The sequence below is a fragment of the Octodon degus genome, unplaced genomic scaffold, assembly GCF_000260255.1.
Source record: "Octodon degus isolate 3935 unplaced genomic scaffold, OctDeg1.0 scaffold00076, whole genome shotgun sequence".
In the NCBI taxonomy this organism is placed as follows: Eukaryota; Metazoa; Chordata; class Mammalia; order Rodentia; family Octodontidae; genus Octodon; species Octodon degus.
In genome coordinates, this window is record NW_004524652.1 from 2,143,058 (window position 1) to 2,167,815 (window position 24,758).

General features: G+C 58.9%; 1 protein-coding gene across 1 annotated transcript in view; it reads left to right on the forward strand.

Annotated features, from left to right (window-relative positions):
- Positions 1–24,758, forward strand: part of Tmem132d (transmembrane protein 132D) — a 482,864-nt gene that overhangs the window by 332,544 nt on the left and 125,562 nt on the right. Inside the window, exon 5 of the mRNA XM_004635957.2 lies at positions 1,631–1,814. Coding sequence (XP_004636014.1) covers positions 1,631–1,814 — 184 coding nt within the window. The remainder of the gene's footprint in view (positions 1–1,630; positions 1,815–24,758) is intronic.

Below are 24,758 nucleotides of genomic sequence, written 5' to 3' on the forward strand. Positions count from 1 at the left end.
GAGAGGGAGAGAGGGAGAGAGGGAGAGAGAGGGAGGGAGGAAGAGAGAGGAAGAGGAAGAGAGGGGAGAGGGAGAGAGAGGGAGAGGAAGAGAGGGGGAGAGGAAGAGAGAGGGAGAGAGGGAGAGAGAGGGAGAGGAAGAGAGAGGGAGAGGAAAAGAGAGGGAGGGAGGGAGAGAGAGGAAGAGGAAGAGAGGGGAAGAGGGAGAGAGAGGGAGAGGAAGAGAGAGGGAGAGGAAGAGAGAGGGAGAGAGAGGGAGAGGAAGAGAGGGGGAGAGGGAGACAGAGGGAGAGGAAGAGAGAGAGAGAGGGAGGGAGAAAGAGAGAGGGAGGGAGGAAGAGAGAGGGAGAGGAAGAGAGAGGGAGAGGAAGAGAGAGGGAGGGAGGAAGAGAGAGGGAGAGGAAGACAGAGGGAGAGGAAGAGAGAGGGAGGGAGGAAGAGAGAGGAAGAGGAAGAGAGGGAGAGAGAGAGAGAGAGAAGGGAGAGGGGAGGGGAGGGGGGGAGGATCCAGGGACAGGTGTCATTTTTTCTGCTTGTGGTCTGTAGTCTGCTGTCGTGGTGCTGTTAGACGTGACAGATGGAGGCTGAGGCTGGCGGAGCCCTGCCAGGGGCTCTGTTTTCAGCCCCGTGGTCTCCCATCTCTGCTCCCCATCCCCCCAGGCCTCCCCACCCCACACCCCCTCTCCTTCCTCCTCCTCCACCCACTCCCTTCCCAGCAGCCGTCCCCATTGTGGTTCTGCCCCACCCTGACACCAGCAGGAAGGAAGCCCTGTCCGGTCCCTGTGGCTCCCAGGGGACACTGGCTTGGGGTGGTGGCACCATGGCGATGTCCCATAGCCTTTGCTCCTGCACTGGTGTGTGCAGCCGTCTCTCTGCAGCACCATCAGACTGTGCAGGCGGCTGTCTCTGCGTGGGTGGGAGGCCTGCTGTGTCCCATCCCTGCACCTGCAGGCATCTCCCCATTTTCTCTTCTGGGGATGGCAGCCCCCAGGCCCCCTCTGCAGCTTATAGTGTAGGAGCGCAGATGTCAGTAGGACTCACCATACGGGGCGGAGGCACGGGGGCACTGAAATGGTGCTGCCGGGCTCCCTGGGCGGGGTGCAGCCTGTGGGAAACCCTGGCATCTGCACAGTCACTCCCGCCTCCTGGTCGCATCTGGGGGCTTCTCTGTGCCCCATACCCACCCATCCTCACTCTAGCAAGGCCACAGTTGTACCTCCCATCACCCCCAAATAAAACCCATTGTCCTCAGACACCCTAAAATTATGCACACCACCTTGGGCTGGCTGTGGCTTGGGAAACCCGATATCACAGCATAAAGCTTTCTTGGCCTCATCCTGGATAGAGTGGTTTAGAAAACGTCAATGAGTATGGTCTCGGTTTGCCATAATTATTCACAACCCCTGACTGGACAGGGTGAGTTGCCACTGGAAGAGCAAGCTGGTGTGCTTGAGGGAGGGTGGCTGAGGCAGGCGAGTCTTGAGGAGGAAGCATGGGGTGGGGGTAGGGGTTTGTCCTTTCAGCTTCCTGGCAGGGATGCCAGAGCTCCCCACTGTGCCGGCGGTGGTACACATGGACTTGGCCAGCTGCAGCCGCTCCACCCCTCACAGTTGCTCTCCCCTTCTCTCCAGTGCAGACAGCAGCTCTGAGGAAATCATGCAGATCGACGTGGAGGTGGAAGAGCCCAGTGACCCTCCAGCCACGCAGCTCGTCACGTGGCAGGTGGAATACCCTGGAGACATCACCTCTGACCTGGGCGTCTCCAAGATCTATGTGCGTCAGAAGGACCTGGTTGGAGTGGTGCCGCTGGCCATGGTAAGGTGGGTGGGGAGGAGAAGCTGCAGGCAGCCAAGGCTGAGGAGCCCATGCAGTGCTGGGAGCCAGGCCAGGGATTTCCCGCCAGCGCCACTCTGACGCCTCTTGCAGGCAGCATTCTTACCCTGTTGTTTGAAAATGCTCGAGCTGCAGGTGTTAGGTGTGGCCCTGGCTTTGTGCAGAAACTGTGGTTCTGTGAGCAGTGTGACTCGCCGTGCGGGCGCTGTGGGATCCAGCCACGGGGAGCTGGGGAAGCTGCCCTCTGAGGGGAAAGCAGGCGGCGTGCTGGCAGAGGCCGAGCGGGCTGTCCTCCACACTCGGCCCCAGGCTCGAGCGCCCGGGCCCGGCTGTGTGTCTGCTGCTCCATGCCTCCCAGGGCTGCCCGCAGCCAGAGTCTCTGCTCCTCAGCCGTGCACACCGCCCCTCGTGATCTGCAGAGACTGGGTAGAAAGCACAGTGATGCACAAGGGCACTGTCAGGATAAGCAAGGACCCCTGGCCCGGAGGGTGTGTTGTCACTTGTCCAGGGAGGCTGGGAAAGGGGAGGCCAGCACGGGCCAGACACACACAAGGGTGGCCGAGGTCACAGCGGCGGCAGAGCAGAGAAAGAGCCGTTCAGAGAGACACTGGTGGGAGACACAGCACCTCCCTGGACACTGGTCAGGAATGCGAAGGCAAGACCGGAACAGACGCTGTGTCCTAGCCGGGGGTCCCTTCCGCACAGCTCCGCGACACCATATGCTGCCTGGACATTTAGGCGGTGTGTTTCTATTAAAAAAGATATGAGGGCTTTCCCCCCGTATGGCTATCTTTGCAGATATCCCTGATGGAATCCTGGAGTTGATAATTTAGATATAAATTTGAATCCAAGGACTGGAATCCAAGGACCACAATATTGTAATTCCTTTTCATAACGGTGGCCAAATTGCCTTTTAGAAGGTTGAACTAATTTACAGTCCCACCTGCTGTGGGTGATGCTGCGCCTTCCCCCGTGCCTTGGCTGATGCAGAATATTAAGATTCTTTAAAAATAGATGATTGATTAGGTAAAAATTATAGCTCAGCGTTGCTCTAATTTGTCATTCGTAGCGTACGTTTTTATTTATTTCTTCATTAAAGATTTGCGCTTTGCTCATTTTATTTTTCTCCTGGTAATTCGGCTGGTTATGACTTTGTTATCTCCTTTCTTTAAAATGTGTTGGCTGCTGGGGCCTCACTGACCGCTTGGGCTCGTAGTGATCCTCCTGCTTTCAGCCTTCCCAGCGCTGGGGTCACAGGCATGCGCACCACGCCTGGACTCTGGCCAGCTCTGGGGGCGGGGTGGGCGCAGCCTGTGGAGCTGGGGATCGAACCTCAGTCCCCGCACTTGCCGAGGCAGGGGCCTAGTGGGCTGAGCTATCTCGCCCGCCCTGTTATCTCCTTTACCATAGAAAAAACACATACTGTTGGTTCACCATCTTAAGCATTTTAGGGGTACCACTTGGTGGCAGTAAGTATGGCCACGTTCGTGGGCTGCTGCAGAACTAAACCTCGACCCTGCTAGAGCCAGTGCCCTGCTCCCCAGGCCCTGGTGACTGCAGCCTCCTGAGGCAGGCTGACCTGTGTGATCCGCACAGACGTCCCTTCCCCGCTTACCCTGAGCCTCTACCTTCCCTGAAAGTGTGTTTGAACATGCAGGAGGTTTCCCCGTCTGCTTAATTTTTTATGTGGTCAAATCTATTGATTTGTTTTTCCAAAATCAGAGCCCTTCCTTGCCTCTAATTATGTCCAAGAGGAAAAAGCCACACCTATTTTTATTGTTCTTGTATGATCTCCAGATAGTAAAATATTCCGAGCAGGCACATCCGGGTGAGAGGCCTATGACCTTCACCAAGTGGCACCGGACACGGGGAGCGGGGCGGCCACACCGTGAGGGACACGGATGCGGCGGCGGCCAGGCCCGTGGTTTTCCATCTGGCTGGGGCTGACTCCTCCTGTGAGGGAGGTCCGAAAGGAGCCGCTTTCGCGGGATGCCAGGGCCTTGGTGGCGTTTGTACTTTCTTAGCACAATCCTACTTTTCTAAGAGTCTCATCACATTTGTTCTGCTCAGGGAAGGTTTCATTGCTGTGTTGCAGGTAAAGCGTGTCTCCTCAGGGAGGAAGTGCCGAGGCGAAGGTCCTGAGGTCAGCGCTGCTGCGCTGGGCGTCGGTCCGTGCCCGCCTCACTGCGGGCAGCGGTGCCTGTCCTCACAGGCTGACCCCTCGCTCTGAGCAGAGCGCTCGCGGGGCCAAGGTGCTGCCCCGGGGCTTTGTGAGACAGGATTCTGGGCTCAGATGGCAGTGCCAGCCTGCGCCGCAGCACACCAAGCCCCCAAACCAGGCCCTGTGCGCGGACACCACACGCATGTTATCATGCCTTTGGGGAAGAGCCTTCCGAGGATACAGCTGCGGCCACTGGCGTCTGGGGTGGGGTGAAGTGCCACCTTGGGACCCAGGCAGCTGGACCTCACCCACAGCGCTTGGAGACAGTCACGGCACTGCCTCACCCCGAGGACCGCGGGCGGAGGTGACGGCACGAGGTGTTTGCAGTAACACTGAGGAGGCTTGGCACGGTCCGGGTGGCCACAGGGTTTTTACGCAACAATGAAGGATCACATGGGCCGCACACTCTTCCCGTGGGTCCTGCGTCTTGCTGTCACCCCTGGGCATCTCGGCACACCTTCCTGGCAGATCTCAGAGCCCTTGCCCTGCCTCTGCCCCTTGGGTGGGAGTCTGCCGGTATCCCCACCTACGGGCCCCCTTTCCCTGGCCTCCCAGTCCTTCCCCCTTTCCTCTTATTGTCTCATCCCGCCTAAACCCACCTGATCACCCACTTCCCCAGGCTGAAGCCACCACATGGCGCCCTCCACACACAATCATCTCTGCCCAAAGGCCTCATCCTCGGTAGCAGCGGCCGGGCCCCCACAGCCGGGACATGCACGCGGTGCTACCGGGGGCTCTCGGCTAGTCCTGCCTTCTGGTGGGCAGGTGCTGAGTCCCACCCTCGTGCAAGGCTGGGTGGCCAGCAAGGACACCATCCCTGCTCCCCCACGCCCTTGCCCCTGCCTCCTGGGTTTCTGACTGAGGCGTGGCCTCCCAAGCCAATGACTCAGTAGGATTAGGGCCTTCCCTGAGCCACAGACAAGTGGCCTGCGCTCTAACGGGCAGGCAGTTTGCCATTATAAGCCTTCTGATGCAAGACGCTTCCCATGGGTCCTGCTGAATCCAGCATCTTTCTCTCCTAAAATGAATCGGGCACCTCTGGGACACCCATGCCGCCTGGCCCCGGCAGAGCCCGCAGGTGCCCTGCTCTGGTATCCCCTGGTCCACGTCCCTCCTGGTCCTGAGACTGCCCTCAGCCCGCACCCTCTGTGTTCTGTGCCCAGGCGGCCACAGTAGCAGCCCTCGGTCAGTGCCCAGTGAGGCTGCTGAGCCCGCCTCCTCGCCTGCCGGAAGAGGACCCTCGGAGAGGGGGACGCATGGCTGGCGTGCAGCATTTGCCCAGTCAGCCTGGTCCTATGTCACCCACCAGGTGTGAGGTGGAAAGCTGCCCTGGCTGGGAAGGACTCGCCCTCCCCGGCTCCAGTGATCAAAGTTCCTTTGTTCTGAGCTCTCTCTCCTTGACTTTTCAAGGGATTCTTCCATCGTGCCAGCCTCGTAATTAATATGCCAGATGTCCTTCTGTTGTTTTCTCCGACTTTTTGAAAATTCAGTCACACTGCAGAGCACATTACCACCTTCATTTTCTTATTTTCTCGACCAAATGCAAATTAGGGCAGCAGAGTCCTTGAGGACAATCTCCTCTCCCAGCACCGCTTTCCTTTGCGCGCATGTGGAGTGACCCAATCACTGCTCCTAAGACGCCAGGCTCCGTGGCCAGGACTCCCTTGCTTACATTAGCTCCACCGTTGTCACAGCAGCCAGGGCACCGGGGTGCCACCCGACCCCATTTCCCAGGTAGATGGGGCCCTGGGGGCCTGTAGTGCGGCCCCCACTGCTCAGCTGAGGTGCCCAGCTTGGCTCAGATGCCGGTCAGAATCCTGGTTCCTGCTCTGAACCTGTCCACTGTGCCATTCTGATCCATGAGACCAGAGACCGTGGGCTGCTGCCTGACGCAATATGCAAAACCATGTTTGGAAAATGCTAATCTAAGGCGCGAGCTCATGAAAATGAAGTGGCGAAGTTGTATGGAAATAGGAGAAGCCATCTGCAGCGGCGCTCTGTATTGTGCACACAGCCTCTGCGCTGCGCTCCGGTCCCTGCCTCCTCCCCCACCCCGCTGCCTTGCTTGCTCCCTAATGAGCCCCCTCAGGGACTGGCACTGAGATGGCAGTGGCTGGGGCGCCATGGCTTGGCAGGTGCCCGATACCAGACGGACGCACAGAGCCACTGCTCTTGGTGTCCCTGGCTCTCTGTGGGCTCGATCCTCAGCCAAGCAGGAGGCGTCCCAGAGTCCCACCGAGTGCTCCCACTGGCCTCTGGTGCAAGGATCCAGGTGGCACATGACCTGCCCCGCAGGGGCAGCCAGGGATGATGGGAGAAAAGCTGCTGCCCATGCAGACAGGGACACCATGGCCCATAACGGGCCCAGCTGGGAGGCTGAGAATGGGGAAAAGCTCAGGGTACCTGGGGACAGGACAGGTGGCTGCCCCAGGAGGTGTGGCCAGCGCCAGTAGCTGCCTGGCCAGGCACCTCCACATATCAGCCCTGGTGTCCAAAGCACCATTCTGATCCAAGATATTTCTGTCTGATCCAGTGGAGGACCTGTTGTTAAAATATGGGTCTGAATGTCAGAGGAGAGCATCTTTGGGGCAGGAAAACAGCCAGCAGTGGAAAGCGACCTCTCTGGAGGCCTGCTGGCCAGTGCACACTGTCAGAAGGGGTGCCAGGTCAGGCCAGGCAGTGGAGGGTGACAGCGAAGGTGCTGGCCGTTCTGAGGATGAACGTCCCGTGCAGAGCCAGGGCGAATGGCGGTGGGCTGGAGAGCTCCCATGTGAGTCTGGGCAGGGCCGCCTCACCTCAGGGAGCCGTCTGAAGACATCCATGTCCTGCAATCGAGGCTCTGTCACAGAGATGTGTGGACCCAGTGCTGGGCAGCCCATGCCCGTTCTGAGCAGAGCCGCTCTGGGCCTGTTGGACTGTAGAGCGGTGTGCGACGCTGCCTGAGACCCCTTGCTCCCTGTCCTCATCCAGACCCAGCTTGGCTGCGGGGTGGGACTCCTGGGGGCGGGGGTGCAAGACGCAGCCAACTTGTCAGAGCGCACTGGCTCTCCAAGTCAGGGAGGGAGGAGTGCTGTCGGCAGCAGCTGAGGGGAAGGAGAAAAGCTGGGTGCTGGAGGGCAGTGTGATGCCACTTGGTGTCACTTCGTCCGTGGAGGTGGAGCTCTGCAGCATGCCCAGCCCAGGGCCCACGGACCCACCACCACTCTGTGGCCACCATGTCCTCTCCTTTGCCCTCTGCCAGAGCCCTGCCTGGTACTAGCTGCACCCAAGCACAGCGATGTGTGCTCAGGCCCAGCCAGCTGCTGGAGTCCTCCTTCACGCGGACCGCACCCACCAGCGCTGTCCCAGCCCCACGCAGGTGACAGGCACAGCTCCAGGACGGCAAGGAGGGCTTCCTCATCCCGCCCCTCCTGGAGGCAGGGTGACACCGCAGCGCACACCGGATCAGCACGGGCAGCATGCTCCGACAGTCAGGCTGTCAGAGGGTGGGGTACACCCACAGCCAGACAGCTGCAGGGAGGGCACTAGGCCTGCCTAGGGTCCCGGCAGAAAAAAGCAGGACAATTGTGACTTCCTGGGGCTTGCGGTGAAGAGGGTAGCTGCTTGTCCAGTTCATTTACTAGGTAAATCCACAAGCTCCACTTCATAAAGAAAATGTGCTTGGAAATCCATATAACAGAGAGAGCCCGCTGTCACCTGGGAGAAAGCTCACCCAACGCTCCTCAAGAATATGGCCCCGTGTGGCCCAGGGACCAGCTGCCCGGCATGGTGGTGCCAGCACTGGGGTCCCCGCCCCCACGTCACAGTCGGGCCGCCCCTGCCATTGATTCCTCCGCGCAAGTGCTGGGTGCTGCTGTTAGGAGATGCAGGTTGGGCTCCCGCCAAGAGCTGACGCTCTGCAATGTGTTTATTTATGACCTGCAACCTTGCCATCAGAGCTGATTGAACAGAAGCGTAGCAGAGTAATTTGATGTTGTAAGCCCGAGTCCTAACGAACTTTAATTATATTTTCCTGAAGAACCTCCCTCTATCTCAGAACCAATTTAATTTTTCTTTGCCTCGCCGGCAATGATTCTCTGGTTTGTTAATTCATTTAACGCCGCTGTTTCCGTCTGCTTGCTTTCCGATCCGGCTTGTGTTCGCGAAGTTTAGTGTCCCTGTCCAGGGCCACGACCAAGGACCTAGACTCACACCTGTTGCTCCAGCAAAAGGTCCTGAGTGTCTGACCATGTCACAACCCATCAGAGCACCCGGGAAAGTCACTACTTAAGTTCTTTCGATCATAAAAGTGCAAGAAATGGACAGAAATGGAAGGCAGGCGTCTTCTCTGGCCCTGGGCGGCCACATCATGAATGTGCACAGCTCCTGCCCCGCAGGGAGCCCGCAGCACCGCCTGAGGGATACAGGGCCGGCCCAACACTTCTTTTTCCTCGGCCTGTCCACTACCAATGCAGGGGAGGCGGGACTTGAATGGCTCTGTGTGCCCCGCACCACGCCGTTTCCAAGGCCGTTTCGGGGGGGTGGGGTGCTCACCGTGGGGACTGCGCAGTTCATGCAGATGCAATAAGGAGATGCATGGAAACGTGACGGGTGACAGAGGCAGGGGCTGTGCGGGCCGGCCCAGGCTCAGGCCTGTCTCGGCGCCTGCCCATTGCTGTCATGCTGATGTGTGTGGGCAGCCTGGTCATTGTGATGAGCAGGAGAGGGCTCTGTGGCGCGTGGCCCTTACTGTGTGTGACAGACTCAGCTTTTAGAAGGCAGGTGTGGCCTTCTCCCTAGGAGAGGAAGCAGGCAGCCTTTGCTGCCTTCCAGGGCATAAATCTGGGCATAATGACAAATCCCAGGACACTTTTTTTCCTAGAAAGACCCATGCGGGGCTTATGGGCACCCCACTGTGGCGGTGAGGTCGGGGCTAATCCCAAGCACGCATCTTGAGTGCTGGGAAGCGCCTGACCCAGCAAAGCGAGCAGGAGTCTCCTTTCTGCTGCCCAGGTGGCCACTGCTTCTCCAGCAGCCTTTACACGACGTCACAGAAACACACAAGAGGCGTCCTGACCATCTTCTCAGGTGGCAAAAGGAAGGTCTGTGGAGAGAAAATAAGGTCCCGACAGTGCCTGGGCCGCAGCTGCTCCGCCAGGCTCCAGAACGCGTGGTCTCAGAGTCCAGGCCAGCCGCGTGGAGTCGTGCAGGGCATGCGGAGCCAGGCAGACGCACGGACAGCAGCTCCAGGACTCAGGAGCTGGCCCCAGCACGGTGGTGAGGTCTGCGGTGGGCAGGGTGATTCCCGAGCCGCGGTGCCACAGCGGCGGGCTGGAGCGGCCCTGGGCGTCCTCGCGTTCTCCGACGGATGGGGGGAGCAAAGGGGACTCTCAGGAGGGAAAGCTGTGCTTCTGTCACTTGCTTTTGGGGAAACTTTGGTGAGTTCCTCTCTGATGCCGACCCCTTCTTCCCTATGAAATAGGGCCACCCGCACCCCATGCATCACATAGAACTGTGGACGTTCAGTTTGTTAGAAGATCCCTGGTAAGGTGTTTGGAAGTGGTGGGTGATGTTCCCATCTCATGATTTAGCTCCCTGAGCGGCATCTCCGTTAGGAGGCGCTCAAGCCGCCCCTTGTTCTCTTGGGGACAGGAAGTCTGGGCTTCAGCAGCTCACGGGGAACCTGGATCCCTCTCTAGGGTGGACAGGGTGGATGTGGATGCCGCTGAGGGAGAAACGCAGAGTGGCTGTGTCTCTTCTCCAAACTCGCCTTTGTGTTCACCACTCCTGTGTCTGCCAAACTGTCCTGACTCCTGCGCAAACCACGGCGAGGGCTTGCCCTGCCCGAATCCGGCGCTCTCGTGCTGCGCAGGACAAGTCTGTCCCCGGCGAGGGAGGGCGCGGGAGGGCGCGGGAGGGCGCAGCCTGCTCTCCTGACCCTCCCGGGAGCCCTGGATGCGTCGGCGCATCCCGGCAGCTCCCTGCCGGGTCTCTGTGCTCACGCGCTGTCTTCCCCGGGGACACCTTCGTGGCCCCCGCCGCAGGATGGAGCCTTGCGTGCGCGGACACCAAGCCCCGCACTGCCCTCTAACGCACGATCGATCGCACGGACGCTGTCCACGGCCGTTCAGCGGTAGGAAACCTCAGAGGACCCGATCTGGGACTGGCGCGCCCCCTCGTGGCGGGTAGCCCTGACGTCGGCATGCCGCAGGGTCCCCGTCAGGCCACTGATTGGCGTCCCGGACGCCAAGAGGACAGGGAGCCCCTCTGCGAGGCGAGACTGGGGGAGGCCGCGCTCTGTGTTCTGTTCTCCTTCGGTGGCCACATTACTTCTCTGCTTTTTCAGCGGTTCCGCGTGCCAGCCACCGTCCGGTGGTGATGTATTCGTTACTTTTCCCTCCCGGCTGGAACAAGATACATGAGGACCAAAGCTAAAGGGGGAAGGAAAGGTTTATCTAGCTCACAGTCCGTAACTGGCCGGCTCCGAGGCGGAAGGGCACATGGCAGCGGGCCCGGGAGGAGAAACAGTTCATGGCCGGCAGCAGGCAGCAAAGCAGCGAGGGCGACCTCAGCTCCTCCTGTCCCTTATAGCTCACCCAGGCTGCTTGGGGCGGGCAGCACTCACACCCCCAGCCCCAGGGCCCTGGAGCCCTGGCGCCAAATGGCGCCTCAAGCGTCACGTCCCCACCCGGGCTCCAGGCTTTCCGTGTCTCCCTCCCTCCGCTGGCGTCCCCCCTCCAGTCGCACCCCGTCCGTCATTCCTGTTGTCCACGCGTCACAGCCTCTCTCTTCTTCGCTGTGTACCCAGACCCGGGCCTTTCCTGGCACCAGCGCCGCCAGCCCGAGCTGCACTCACGCTTGTCTTCCTTTTCATCTCTCCATCTCTGAGTGAGCGCACACCCTCCAGTGGGGGGCCCTTCGTCCTTGTGGCCTTCAGGCTTGCTCTGCAGACCTCCTGCCCAGCTCCTGCCCTGCCGCTTCCTGTTCCTGAGAGTAAAGCTGCGGCCGGCCGTTGTTCTCAGAGGTTGCGTTAGCACAGCTACAGATGCTCTCAGTTCCCAGGATGACATCCAAGCTGGAAGAACCGGTCCGCTTAGAAGGCTTCTGTGGGCGTATCTCCTGCCCCAGAGGAGGGTCCTGTTCCTTGGTGACCAGCGTCCCCTGTAGTCTGGAGCTCTCTGTCAGAGGGAATGGGTGGGTGGTGCCTGTCGGGGCTCATCTGGCACAGTCTCCGGTGTCCCCAGGTCCCGCCTCCGTGCTGCTCTGGGCAGTCTCTGGAAGGTCCAGAAGGAAGGACAGCAAGTCAAGGTGTTTTCCTCCCTGCACCTCTGCATAGCCCTGGGGCTGGACTGGTCACTCTGCCACCCAGCCCTGGTCCCCCTCAGGTCACGGGAGTCAGCTCAGCTGTCTAGCTGCAGCAAGCAGAAGCGGCTGCCGTGGCCCTCTGGGCCCGGCCCCGTAGCCAGCTGCCTTGGGCTCTCTGTGCCTGTGGAGGCCCTGATGCCCCCCCCACACACACACAGTCCCGTCTCGCTCCTGTGTCCTGTGCTCCCTCCTGGCCACTGGTCACCCGGCCAGCCTGCATGGCTGGCAGCCTCTCCTCTCCACACTTGCGGTGGGGGGGGCGCTCAGAACTCGGGGCTTCCTGCTCAGGAGACCCCCTACTTGGTTCTCCATCCACACAACCCTTTTATTCCCCTCTAAACTTGTAGAAAGGGATGCCTCCTCTGGCCATGCCTTAGGATGGCGGCTTCCCACACAGCCCGGTGCCTGTGGGCTCCTTCCAGGAGGAAGGAGCGGCTGTCAGTAGCTCTACAGGCTACTTTCTTACAGATTTTTTTTTTAAAGATCCAGCTTTGGTTTTCTCTCCAGGATTCTTTATCTGGCTTGAACATCTATTAACCTTCAGTGAGTCTGAAGTGCACGAGGCTGCTTTTCCCAATAAGAGCCTTATTGAGCACATGTTAATTGCTCAGGCTGCAAGACACCTTGCTGCCTGTGTTTGCAGGCTAATTAGTGAAAGCCAGCAACAAGAAGAAGGTCTCTCTCAGGAGCCTGCACAAAGCGCAGCGCCCCTCCAGCTGGGCTGGGCTGGGTGCTTGAGGCTGGAACCAGCAGCTGGGTCACCTCCTGCACAGAATCTTTAACCAAGGAATTGCCCAGCCCTGGTCCGTAACACCTCCTTTCCTAAAGGCACCTTCGACTCTCGAGAAAGTTGATGCAAGAAAACCGCAAGGGCCAAAAGCAAATGAGAGACAAACCAGGAGGACTGAGACAAACCCAGCAAAAACGTGGTTCAGATAATGCGCTGCCTAAGTGGCCTGATTACAGCCTCAGTAATGAGATGGAAGATTGGGTGACCTTTCCCCTTTGCATTTAGCAACAGAATGTCATCAGCAGCTGCAAAAAGAACAGCTAAACTTGCAACAAAAGCAAACCAGAAGGGATTTATAATCCAGGATCTGAGGAGCCTCACTACCTAAAGAACATACAGATGGTTTTGGGTTTTTTCCACGATCAACAACTGGCTACCCACGTGCCTGAGGAGCGTGGGGGTGGGGGATCCGACGCCTGTTAGAGCGAAGGGTAAACAGGCTGCGCACGGCCTCAGGGCCCGGACGCCAGCCTCCCCTCTCCTCTCCCATGACCAGCTTAACCTCAAGAACTCTTACTTGCGAATTTTAACTAAAAGCTACATTTGCCTGCTTTGCTTGCTTTTAGCCATTTAACTTCTCAGAGGTGGAGTTCATCAGTAGCCGTCCTCACCAGCATCGCCGCCTCCAGGCGATGACGACCTCTCTCCACGGCAGCCTTCCGCTGTCGGGGCCTCCGTCTGCGTCCCCACAGAGCGGGAAGAATGACTGACCGCCTGGCGGCTGCTCTTTCCCTTCCCAAACGCTAATCAATCCAGCACCGAGTGGTACATGCCGCTGTGCTTTGTTCCTCATTGGAGAAGTTGACTGAAAGGTGTTTGCTCTTTCTGAAGGATCATTTTATTTTACCACAATATTCAGCTTATGGTTTCTGAGGAGGCCGAGTGGTCATTGATTATTTTAGAGGGCCGCGAGGAATGGTGAGCGGGATGGGCTGAGAGTTGGCCGTGGTGGTCAAAGTGGGTTTTGTGGCCAAGAAATGGAAAGGAATTCACCTCTCAGGGGCTGTCTGAGAGTGCCTTGCATCGCAGGCCATAAATTCAGATTGTACTGCTCTCTTACAGGGACTCTTGGTACAGTGTTCCGTATTTGTTTATGCTCAAGCCCCGTAAAAAGACTCAGCCGTGTTGTGGGAAGCGCAGGGCTTGGCAGGCGGGACAGCCACCCAGCCCTCTGCACGGAAGTAGCCATAAAGATGGAGGAGCTGCACGGGGAGAGCGTAACCTCCCCCTCGGTGTCCTACGAAGCCTTGTGTGCCCACAGGTGCGAGATCAGGGAGCATGACTGGATCATGGGGTGACTTGTGGTTAGGGGTGGGGTCTGGCCAACAGAGGCGGGTCACTGGAATCATGACCCGGAAGGCTGTATCTCTTTGCCTACCTCTGCCTGAGTCTCTCCGCTTCCTGTCCGCCATGCTGCGAGCAGCGCCCCTCCACAGGCCCCTCTGCTGTGCTGTTGTGGTTTGGAGCCAGCGGATCACAGACCGAAACATGAGCTCAAATGAACCTCTTCCCCTTCAAGTCGCACATGTCAGGTATTTTATCCCAGCAATGAGGAAAGTAACTAAGACAGACAAACACCCAAGGAAGTAAAAGCGGCAGGTGTGGAGCAGCATGCTGTGAAGGCGCTGCGGCAGGCAGAGAGGAGGAGGAAGGAGGGGCCCGGCCACTTGCATTGAAGTCAGAGGCAGCAGGCTGCTACAGGAGGCCAGCAGGGTTAGAGGAGGAGCCAGCCATGTGAGTGAGGTGCACGGGACAGGGACCCTGCAGAGGCTTCCCAGGGAGAGAAAGGGCCCAACACAGCCAGCGTGGCCAGAATGCAGCGGGCCAGGAGACAGCTCAGGAGGAGGTAGGGAGTGTCCGGGTGTCATCCCGTGCAAGGATGAGAGTGTGGGGCTCAGCTGGGCATTGTGAAATGCCTGTTCTGCCTTCAAAGGCTGCAGGAAGAGAGCAGGTGCTGGGCCTGAGGGGTGAGTCTCTCTGCCTGGCTGGAGCCGTGGGCAGATCAGGGGCTCGGCTGCCACCGGGAGTGCGTGTGGGGCTGCTCATGGACAGCCCCGGCACCAGGGGAGGAGACATATGAGGAGACCCCTGCCTCTGACCATGAACAGACAGGCTGGGGAAGAGGTGATGAAGTGGTTTTGCTGAGGAGTCAGCAACGAAGCTTGCAGGCACCAACTTTGAGCGGACTGAAATACCAGGTAAAAGGTTAATGTCAGTAACTTTATTTTTCGTATCTGTATAACTATTTCACACCTACTATATTTAATTCACTTCAAACAACAATTACTATAGGGAACACCTTGGCCACGGTGTCCTGGTCCCCTACACCCCAGGCCTTGGGGAACCACCGTTCTGCAGTTTCTGAGGGATCTACCTTCTCCATTCTCACGTGTGTGAGAACATGCGGCATCTGTCTCTCTGTTCCTGGCTCACCGCCCCGGGCATGATGCCGCCCTTGCACTGCCGATGACGTCACTTCTGCTTGGAGCCTGGCTTGAGCCACGCAGACCCGCTGCCCACCCCATCTCCAGGGCACTGTAAGGTGCCGCAGCCTCCGTGGACGGCAGCTGGTGGCAGCCACAGAGTGCCCGCTGGGTGTCAGGGCTGGTGGGACCCGGTGACCGTGTGGCGTCCTTACGTTCCCTGAGGCGCGCTCTTTCCTGATTCTCCGAGAAGGCTCTCAGATCCTCCGGCATGAGTGCACACGACCTCTGAAACCACGAGCACTAACTTTAAAGCACATTTGAATAGTGTCTCTGAGAATGTCGCGACTCACATGTGGAGGTGCTAAGTGTAGCAAGGCCAACACAAGCCAAGCCTTCGGATCATTGTTCTACGCCGCGTCTTCATGTCAAGTTTTAAGCTGTCTCGGTAGGTCGGGGTTAAAGCCTCTTCAGGTCCCTGAGTTCTTTGTTTCCCGACTTACATGGTCTTAGATGTGGCTGGGGAAACACCTGCTCCCCAGTACTGCTCCCGATGGCAGCCAGGGCTGCTTGGAAGCGGGACCCTGGGCAGCCTCTGCGTGGCTCCGCATGGCCTGGGCCCCTCTGCCCGTCCCCCGGTCCATGTTTCTCCAGTCGGCGAGGCAGGAAGCACCAACACTCCGAGTATTACTGATCTTGGGTCCTGGATCTGTGCACCAGGAGCGCGGAAGCCTGGCTTAGCGCAGGCTGCTGGACACAACCTCTCAGCTGTGACCCTGACACTTGCTTTCTGCAGGCGCAGGGCCAGAGGACCATGCTCCGTGGAAGCCTCAGTCCCGTGTCCGAGGTCCTGTGGCTCCGTGGCTCCCGGGGCCAGCAGTCCCTGCCTGCCCCCACTTACAGTATGCATTTCAGAGTAACAAACTTCACCTGTTGATTTTGGCACCAAACTCTTCTGTGGCAGAAAGAGACAAAATACAGGCAGAGGCCCCAGCAGGGGTCAGGCGGCCTAGGGGCACGCTGGGCGCGCGGGCTCTCCCAGCTCCTTTTAGCTCTGGGGCTTCTGAAGACCCATGTCATTTCCCTCTACGGGTAGGACTAGATGCCAAGTGCTCCTCGTTCTTCCAGTGCGTGTGAGTGCGGCGGAAAAGCAACGCGTAGGTGCACTTTGCCTGCGGTGGCCGGGCGAGCCGCAGCCCCGGGCCTGGCTACACGGTGGGCATAGGAAGTGGAGGAGCTCTTTCGTGGGGTGGCCCTGGACGACACTGCCTGGGGCTGCTTGAAGGAGACAGCCATGTTCCCGACAGCTGGCTGGTGGGCGAGCTGCTCGGCTCTAAGCTTGCAGGCCTCATTTAGAGAAGGCACCCGGGGAAATAAGTCTCACCCAGCGGCTCTAATTGTGATTCTCTCTCCCCCCCCCCCGCCCCCCGCTTTGTATCTGCAATTTGGTCAAATTAATACTTATTTACAGTACAAACAGCAAAGCCACAGGCCCCTCGCTGTGATCTTTGTACACAAAGGCCCCACCCAGCGTCCCCAGTGCCCACCTAATGCTGGAGGGACTGAGAGTCACGAGTGTTGGGCTCAGTCCCCAGTTCTAACTCGGGCCATCCACTCTGAGCCCAGTGCTCAGCTGTGGTTGCCAGCTGTCCCTTGTCACACCCTGTGAGCCACCCCTTGTCTCCTTCCGGTACTCGGTCTGTGTCTTGCTCCCCGAGGGCCAGGTGGCTTAGCCAAGCCTTGGGTGGACAGCAGCACGTGGGCCCCTGAGTGAATCCAGCGTCCACACACAGAAGCCCGGCCGTGTAGGCGGTGCCAGTGACGCTGGTCTGCGGGCGCACATGAGGTCCCAGCATTTGAGCTCCCCCAGTCTGTTTGATGACCTCTATTCAGTGCCTGAGGACATTTGTTAAGGTGGACACTGTGGTCACGACTGGGGCCCAGCAGCGACTGGGTGGCCTGATCTCTACCGCTGCCTGCAGGAGTTATCACACTGACTGGGTGGTGAGAGGCAAGCATGCTGGCGTCCGCGGTGGTGTGAGGTGCAGACACTCATCTTCCACAGAGGAGTGACTGAGGCCTTCCTGGTGCTCGGGCAACTTGGGCTGCAAGGAAAGCGCATCAGCACAGTGATCTGTAGTCTGCAAGCAGGCCGGCAGCGGCGAGTTTCATTGCCAACTGGGAGGCCGGGTCCATTGGTCACATCGAGGTGTAGTGGAGGCCGTTAGGGATGGGCCAGGCTGGTTGGCAGGGGCCAGAGCACTGGGGTCTCTTGGGCCAAGCTCTGGGCTCTGCATTTTCCCTGAAGGGCAGAGCTGGCAGGTGAGAAGTTTACCCCTGACACCGTCCATACCCCAGCCCTGCCTCACGCCCTGGGCTACTAGCAGAATTGCGGGACCAGCTCTCCTGGGTCCCTGCGTACAGAGAGCAGATCTGGGCTTCTATACAATCATGTGAGCCCCAGCATAGCAAGCCTTGTATCTCTCTGCCCTGTTGGTGGGGCATCTCTGGAGAACCTGGAGGTGTTGGGGATCCTGCTGGGGCCATGATGGGGACTGAGCGCATCCCCTGTGACGCATGAGCCCTGGCGTCATCTGCACTCAGTGCCAGACGCTGCACGTGGGAGATGAAGGCGAGGGGTAGGGGACTTCAGCTTCGGTCCCTGGTTCCTGCTCCCTGGAGCACACGCTGTGGAGAATCCTGGGCCTGAGGTTGGGGGCAAAGCTGGGGAATCATAGGCTGAAGTGGGGTGCACGGGGCTGGAGGGCCCCACCCAGCCCTCTCGGCAGGTGGCTTCGGGCTAGAGCTCGGGCGGGGTTGCGAAGGCTGCAGAGGGACCGTGAGTTCTGCACGTGTGCCCACGTGGCCGTATGTGCATGTTGGTCTCTCCCATGGCCACAAGGAAGCCACGACCCACGGCCTGCTGGTCCCAGATGAGAGAGATATGTGCTGGAGGCGCCCTGGAGCTGGAGCCAGGCCCTTCGGAGCTCAGTGCACCATGAACCCTGAGTAAAGCAGGGAGTCCCCAGCTGTCCTGGTTAATTTTCTTGCTGCTGACATAAAATACCTAACAAGGAAGTTAAAGGAGGAAAGGTTTAGTTCAGCTCACAGTGTATGGCGCCATCAGTCCACAATCAGCTGGCTCCGAGGCAGGGTGGTGTGACAGGGGCAGCACGGAGGGAAGCGGTCCGTGGCATGGTGGGCAGGAGGCAGCGGCGGTGGCGGCGGCAACAGCAGGCCTCCTTTCCCTTTTATCACACCAAAGCTTTTGGGCGGTGCCTCCCACACCCAAGGCAGGGCTTCTCTCTTCAGTAAAATCATTCCGTCCCACCCAGAACTGTGCTAACTCCAAGCTGTAGGCTAATTTAGGGCCCTCCACCTTGAACCCTGGCATCCCGCTTCCTAGATCCAGCCAGCTCCGAGGAGCCCCGCCTACGAGCCCTATGAGAGGCTCTGGGGAGGAACCTGGACAGAAGCCGTAACTGGTCCAGCTGACCTGGACCAGTGATGGAGGAGAAAACATGTGGTATCCTACAGCAGGGGCTGCTGACTCCCTGCCCCACGTGTGGAACGTGGCACCCGTGCTGGTGGCTAGGGGCAGCCTTGTTGTGCTTTTCTTCAGGCAAGAGTTTAAGAACAGAAAACCTCTGAGATTCTTGGAGGCCATAGTGTGTCCTTCAGAGAAGTACTGTGGTGATGGAGTGGGAGGGGCTGTGCTGTGTGCGTCCCTGGGGTGGCCCCATCCCTCCCAGACATCACCTGGAACAAGATGACGTGGCCCATCAGATGAGCCACAGCCTTGAGCTGTAGTGGTGCTGAGGTTGGAGCGAGCCTGCCCTTGGATGATGTCGGGGGTTTTAATTAACCTCCTAGACTCGGTGTCATCCTCTGTCAAGTGAGGTGGTGACACCACCCAGGCCTGGGGAGGAGGGGTGTGCCCCTCACAGCACCCAGGGTCACCTGGAGCAGTGCCCAGTGCGAGGGAGGCCCCAGGGTGGCCGTCTGTTCTGTGGGCAGGGAGGCCCGGTGCTCACCTCACGGCACCTCCTCATCGCCAGCCTGGGAAGAGGCCACCCTGGACTCCAGCATCCCTCCCAGCCCTCTGCCCTAAGCAGCCGTGCAAGTCTTTGCTCCATGTGAGAGCGAATCCCAGGAATGCGGGCTGCAGGGAGGCCAGGGTGCGTGCTCACTCCGCACAAAGCTGCGGAGGGCTTCGTGGCTGCCGTCAGGGCTGGGCGGGGGGAGTGTGGAGGAGTGTGAGCAGACAGGGGCAGAGCTCCTGTCGACCCGACGGATGCTTTCTTCCTGGGGGGCCGAGCCCCTCGGGGTCCAGCTCCGCTCTCAGGGCTGTAGCAGGCAGACTCTGTCCCCTCCTGGTTCTCAACACGGGAGGCTGTAGGCACTGACATGCACTATGGCTGTTGGGGATCGTGTAGCCAGCATGGAGGGACCCCAAGGGCCAGCGCCCGCCCCCGCAGGGGTACCAGCAAGAGTGACATTGGGGAAACCCAGCTGTTGGCAGGAAGCAGCCGCGCGTGCGTGGATAGGCTGACAATGAGGTGCCGGCGGCCTCTGGACTGCGAGTGGCGAGGGGACAGACTCCCACACAGCCTCAGGGGACTTCGCCCAGCCGACACATGGATTTTATACTCAGACCTCCAAATGTGAAAGCGGTTATCTCTGTCTGTAAATCAGGATATTTGAGAACCGTGTCACGGCAGCCTGAAGAGGGGAACCCGAAGCCGGTAATGTTGCACGGAACGGGGGCCTCTCCTGTCTCCCCACCCCGCCCCCAGCGCCTGTGGCTGTGCTCCCCCAGCACGAGCTGCTAGCAGCCCTCAAGCGTCTTGGTAGCTTGATGGACCGCACACCTGTCCCGCGTCATGGCTCTCAGCCCCTCCCCGCTCCGGGGCCCTGCCTGGCAGCCCGCCCAGTGCCGCAGGCTCACAGCAGCCCGGCGCCAGCGGCGAGGCCCTGGAGCCTTGGACCCCGGCCACACGCTCCTCAGTGCCGCCACCTCCTCCAGATGACTCCTGGTGGGCTGTGAACCGCCAGGATCGGGCTTGCTCTCCAAATCCGCTCTGGGCCCAAACCCCAAATGTGCAGACACTCACAAAAGAGATGTGAGGTGTGATTCCTCTTGCCGTTTTGCACCTTCTCTGTCAACCTTTTAAGTACTAAAGATATCTTCATGCGTTCGACTAATTTCACATTGTGAAAGCAGAGAGGAAGCGCTGGAGCACTGGCGTTTGCGTGTGGGAATGATGAGGTGCCGCGGGGCAGCTCAGGGCAGGGTGGCCCACAGAAGAGCTACAGCCAGAGCTCCTGGGACGCCAGCGCGCCCTTGCCCATGCCTGGGGACAGTGTCCAGTCCCCTTCCTGTCGCTCTTAGCAGTGAGCTAATACCCAGGAACCAACAAGAACAGCATTGTGTTGGTAAGAATGTCCACACGTCCCAAGAGCTAAGAGCTCGGCCTGCCTGTGGTGGGCCCTGAGGGAGGGGGGTCGGTGGCTGCACATTATCAACTCTTTTCTGAGCTTTCCTCGCTGTCTGTAAGGACTCTACATTGTTTTATTTCACCTTATTAATACAGCGTTCATTTATCTTCCCTCCGCCAACCCCCGAGCCAGTCACTCTCCCAGGCAGTGCGCACAAGTGTACACACAGGGTCGTGCGGGCCAGGCAAGACGGGAGAAGAACCACGGGAGGGGAGACGCTGCTTCACAGGACAAGGCACAGACAGAGGCCGCCGTCCGGCAAGAGCCCAGGTTCCCCGAGAGGCAGCGCAGGCGCTGCTGCAGAGAAAGCTCCCAGCACAAAGCTCAGGAGGGGCCCCTGAGCCCCGCGCCTGCCCAGCCCGAGTCGCCACCCCAACTGTGGCAGCTCCAGCTGTGGGGAACCTGGCTGCTGCATCCATGCCCCTTGAAATGATGCTGGGCCGGAAGCTGCACCTGGGGACGAGCGAGGCCGGGGCTGAGGGTCGCGACGCCGCCGGAGCGCCCAGCTGTGGTGTTTTCGCTCTGCTCAGCACTGCTGCAGAGAGCTGTGGGTCAGCCGCTGCACGGCTCCTGACCATGGCCGGGTGGAGCCACATCTGGAGCAGCTGTGGTTTCCAGGGCGTGAGGGCCCTGGCAGGAGAGAGGGCTGCGATTGTGCCTGCAGGAGGCCTGAGACAGTTGCGCGCAGCCGATCCACCTTGCAGGTGGGTGGCAGAGCCACTCTTCAGATTGTTGGATGGCAAAAGAGTGCTCTGGGAGATAATTAGTCAGATGTGGAAAAGCTTCAACTCTGTCGCAAGTGGCAGGGAAACCAATGCCATGGTACCCGATCAGAAAAGGGGGCATTGCTGACTTTCATAAGGACAGCGTCTGCCTCTAGACACCCGGTGCGGCTCCAGCTGTACTGCGGAGCCCGTGTTGTTCTCTGTCGTCTAAGTGGTGTTGCAAACCTCCATGGTCTCCCCCCTCCCCGGGCGCTGTCTCCCCAGAGCTCAGCCAGCACCCCGTGGGCCCTGACATCCTTCCCAGATCCCACAGACAAACCTGAGTCACGCGTCCCCATCTGCAACTTCTGAGCAGAAAGCACTGTGGAGCTCAGTCTCTAAAGGGAAGTGGGTGCTCTGAGCCAGCCGCAAAGGACCGGAGGAGAACGCCTGTCAGCCGCGCATCCTCCTTGCTGGCTGTGGCTTTCCAGCCTCGTCTGCCGCTGAGCTCTGGAGCACTGGACACGGAGGACCTTCTGAGCAAGGCGGTTCTCTAGGAATGTCAAGGTGACATGGACGCGGTCAGAGCCAGCCCGCGTAGGGACGGACACTGTCCTTAGATTAGGATGCCTGCTCGGCCATTTCCCCACCTGCAGACCACCCACCCAGTGAGCAGCTCTTGGCCCAGTCGCAGGCAGGAGCAGGGGCAGCTCTGTGTCCACCACGTGCTGCCCCCAGCAACTGACACTGTTGGGCAAGCAGGGCGCACTGCTTACCTGTGATGCTTGGGTTGGTTATGGCTCAGAAACAGAGCAGGGCAGGTGGTGGTGGGGGGAGCAGGCTTCACGGAAGCAGCCCAGTGCAAGGGCTGCAGGGGGCTGCCAGGCTAAGGCCAGGACCAGTGGTCCAAGGCCCAGCGCCATCTCCTGGAGACAGGGAGAGCTGAGGGTGCGGGGGAAGCTTGGGTGCCATCTAGGGGAATTCTCTCCTGCTCTGGACGCTGCTCTTTCCCTTCTTGCGAGGCCTCAGAGGACAGGGAGGAGGGTGGCCACCCCCATTCAGATTCCCGTCCGAGTACTTCTTGTGTGTCCAGCCCCCTGAGAGAGACAGTGAGAAATTAGCTTGACCTCTAATCTGGGTACCTGTTGGCCCAGGCAAGCTGACACCTCAAATGGACTAGCACAGTGGTGAAGTTTATTTCAAAATTTCCACCAAACTGAAGAAAAATCAGCAAGCATAGAAGAGATTGCTGCAGTATACGGACAGATAGGCAGTAACCAGGCGGCGACTGACAGCACAGAGCAGAAGTCCTGACCTCCAGCTGAGAGGTGGGGTGACACACTGACTGAAAAAATAGGGACAACAACAGTACTCGGGCCTCGGAGACTCTGGTGTCTCGGAAGGCCACGATGGGAACAGGAAAGCTGCACAGCAGTGCAGGAACGCTGTGACCCCCAGACCCGTCCCCGCCCTTGGCCCCTGTAGCCTGGTAACCAGCCACCTGTCCTGAGGCCCCCACAGCAAGGGGCACGGTCTGTTGTCTGGGAACAGGTACATGACTCAGGCTCTGGCCTCAGGTGCTTGTCCCCACGCAGGGCAGAGGGCCTGCACTGGGTTTCAAGCGACTCCTGGGTCACAGTGACACCTCGCCCTGCCACCTTCCTGATTTAAGCCCCAAATCACAAAGACAGGTGGGACAGGCAAATAACGGCTTTATTACAAGATTCACTGGGCGGCCTCATGTTAGAAGCTGGTCCACTTAATGACCTTGTTTAACAGATTAGATATAAAAGCTGACAGCCATTGATCACCAATCCCCGCACCATCTAGCTAGGGCTTTGGCAACCCTGCGGGGAGTTCTGAATCCCAGGCAGAGCGTGGAGTGTCAGTCTGCTCTGAGTACGTGAATGTGACAATCCGTACGTAGAAATCACGTCCTGAGCCATGAACATAGAGATGCGTGATCAACATTTTTATTACTGCTCAATAACTCAGCTCACTTTTGCACGTTTCCAAATTCCACTGGTTTTCAGGGACTTACTCCCGGTCCTAGAGAGGCCTGTCTCCCTTCTGCTGTCAGAGCTGCGTTGGTGTCCTGGGAAGCCCCAGGCACCCTTCCCCAGCGTCTGGGTACAGAGACGTCTGTCTGTGTTTAACTTGTTCACAAGAGCACCTTCTGAGACTCCAGCTGTCCCATCTGCCTGGGAATTCCTCCGCATTTCATCACTCTGACCACGTCCTTGGCATGCGCAGCTTAAGGGACAGAAGATTTAGCTCAGCTCATGGCTCCAGAGGGTACAGTCTGTGGTCAGAAGCACTGTGGGGGACGGGCATGGGGAGGAGGCAGCCCGGAGGAGGGAGCAGGGAAGGGCCCTGAGAGGAGGGGGCTGGAGACGAGGTACAGTCCCCTTGAGCTCCATCTTTTGCCTCCCTCTTTCATTTCTTCTCTCACATCTCAGCCCATACAAGTGATGTAGTAAGCTCTGTTGATATCCGCATGACTGCTGATTAAATTCTATGTTATTCCAATCTATTTCTCTATCACCTTCGTAACAGCAGCTGGACCTCCTGCGGCACTCTCCTCACTCTTATCCTACACATCATGACAGCAACCATTGCCGGTGGCTGCGAGGACCCAGAGCCGGGGTTCAGACTCTGCAGCTAGAGTGAGGCGCATGGCGTGGGGCGGGGGTGCCAGGCCTCTTGTTCTGATGGACCTTCTCTCTTCTGCAGCTGAAGGTCAGGATGGACCACGCTGCCTGCCTCGTGGGAGTGGCTGGGCCAGCAGGGCTGCGGTTGATGGCTCCTTCTCCCCATAGGGTCTCTGGTTCCCCAGAGTCAGCTGGGTGGGCTCAGGGCCCAGGCTGGTGGGAGTCAGATGAGTGTTTTGGAAACAGAAGGGGAAGCCTTACTATGAAGCCCAAGCTTGCTAGCCACCGAGGCACGGGACAGGAAGATTTAAGCATCTTCTGACTGGTGGGAATGAATTTATTTTGCTAAATCATACGGAAAAAGTGAAGAGGCAACATGCAAGAGTGCCATGCCTGAGCAGTACTCTTTGGGGTTTTTGGTACTGGAGATTGAACCCAGGACCTTGCGCTTGCCAGGCGGACACTCAAGCCACTGAGCTGTCTCCCCGCCCACAGCAGCATTCTTGTAGCAGATGCTCTAGTGGGTAGGCATGCCCAGATCCTGCCAGCCTGAAACACACCCTCAGGGCTCCAGCCGTGCTGGGGCCTCGCAGTGAATGCCGCCTCTCTTGTCCCAGGGTTCCCGGCTACTGTCCTGGGCCTCCCTTTAAATCCATTTATTGTGCCTTTCGGGTCTCAGTGCTGTCACTGGGAACTGTTCCTTTCCACAAAAGTGTCATTCACTGCAACCTTTCCTGACCTCCCTGCTCGGCTCAGAGCAGGAACGGGACTGTATGTCTCTGATGCACGGGGACCCAGCGTTACTCCACAGCCTATTCCCTTCTCCCTCGCTGACCCTGTCACCTCTGACACCCAGCCTGAGAAGCCACAGAGATCAAAGGGAGCAGAGAGCCAGGACTTGGGGGCCTCTGTCCTGAGCTTGACCCTTGTCGTCCTCACCGCCCGCATGCCATTAGGTCACGAACACCATCCCGAATCGGAAGGCTGGAGGGGTGAGTCGGGGCTCAGCCTCGGCTCTGCAGCTCACCTTAGGGAAAGCCAGCTCCCCTCAAGGACTGCATCTGCAGACAGGGACCGCAAATGGGAAGGCTCAGAATGCATCAAGGTGAGGACCACAATGACTTGAGATGCTGTAGGGAAGACTGGACTGGCAGCACAGAGTCCACCTGAGGAGGCCTTGTGGAGGGAGGTGCGCACAGCGCCCCTTAGCCCACACGCTGCCTTAGACCCTAGGAGGACGAAACTTCATTAGTTCTCTTAATCCTCCATCATAAACACATCTATTAGCAGGCAT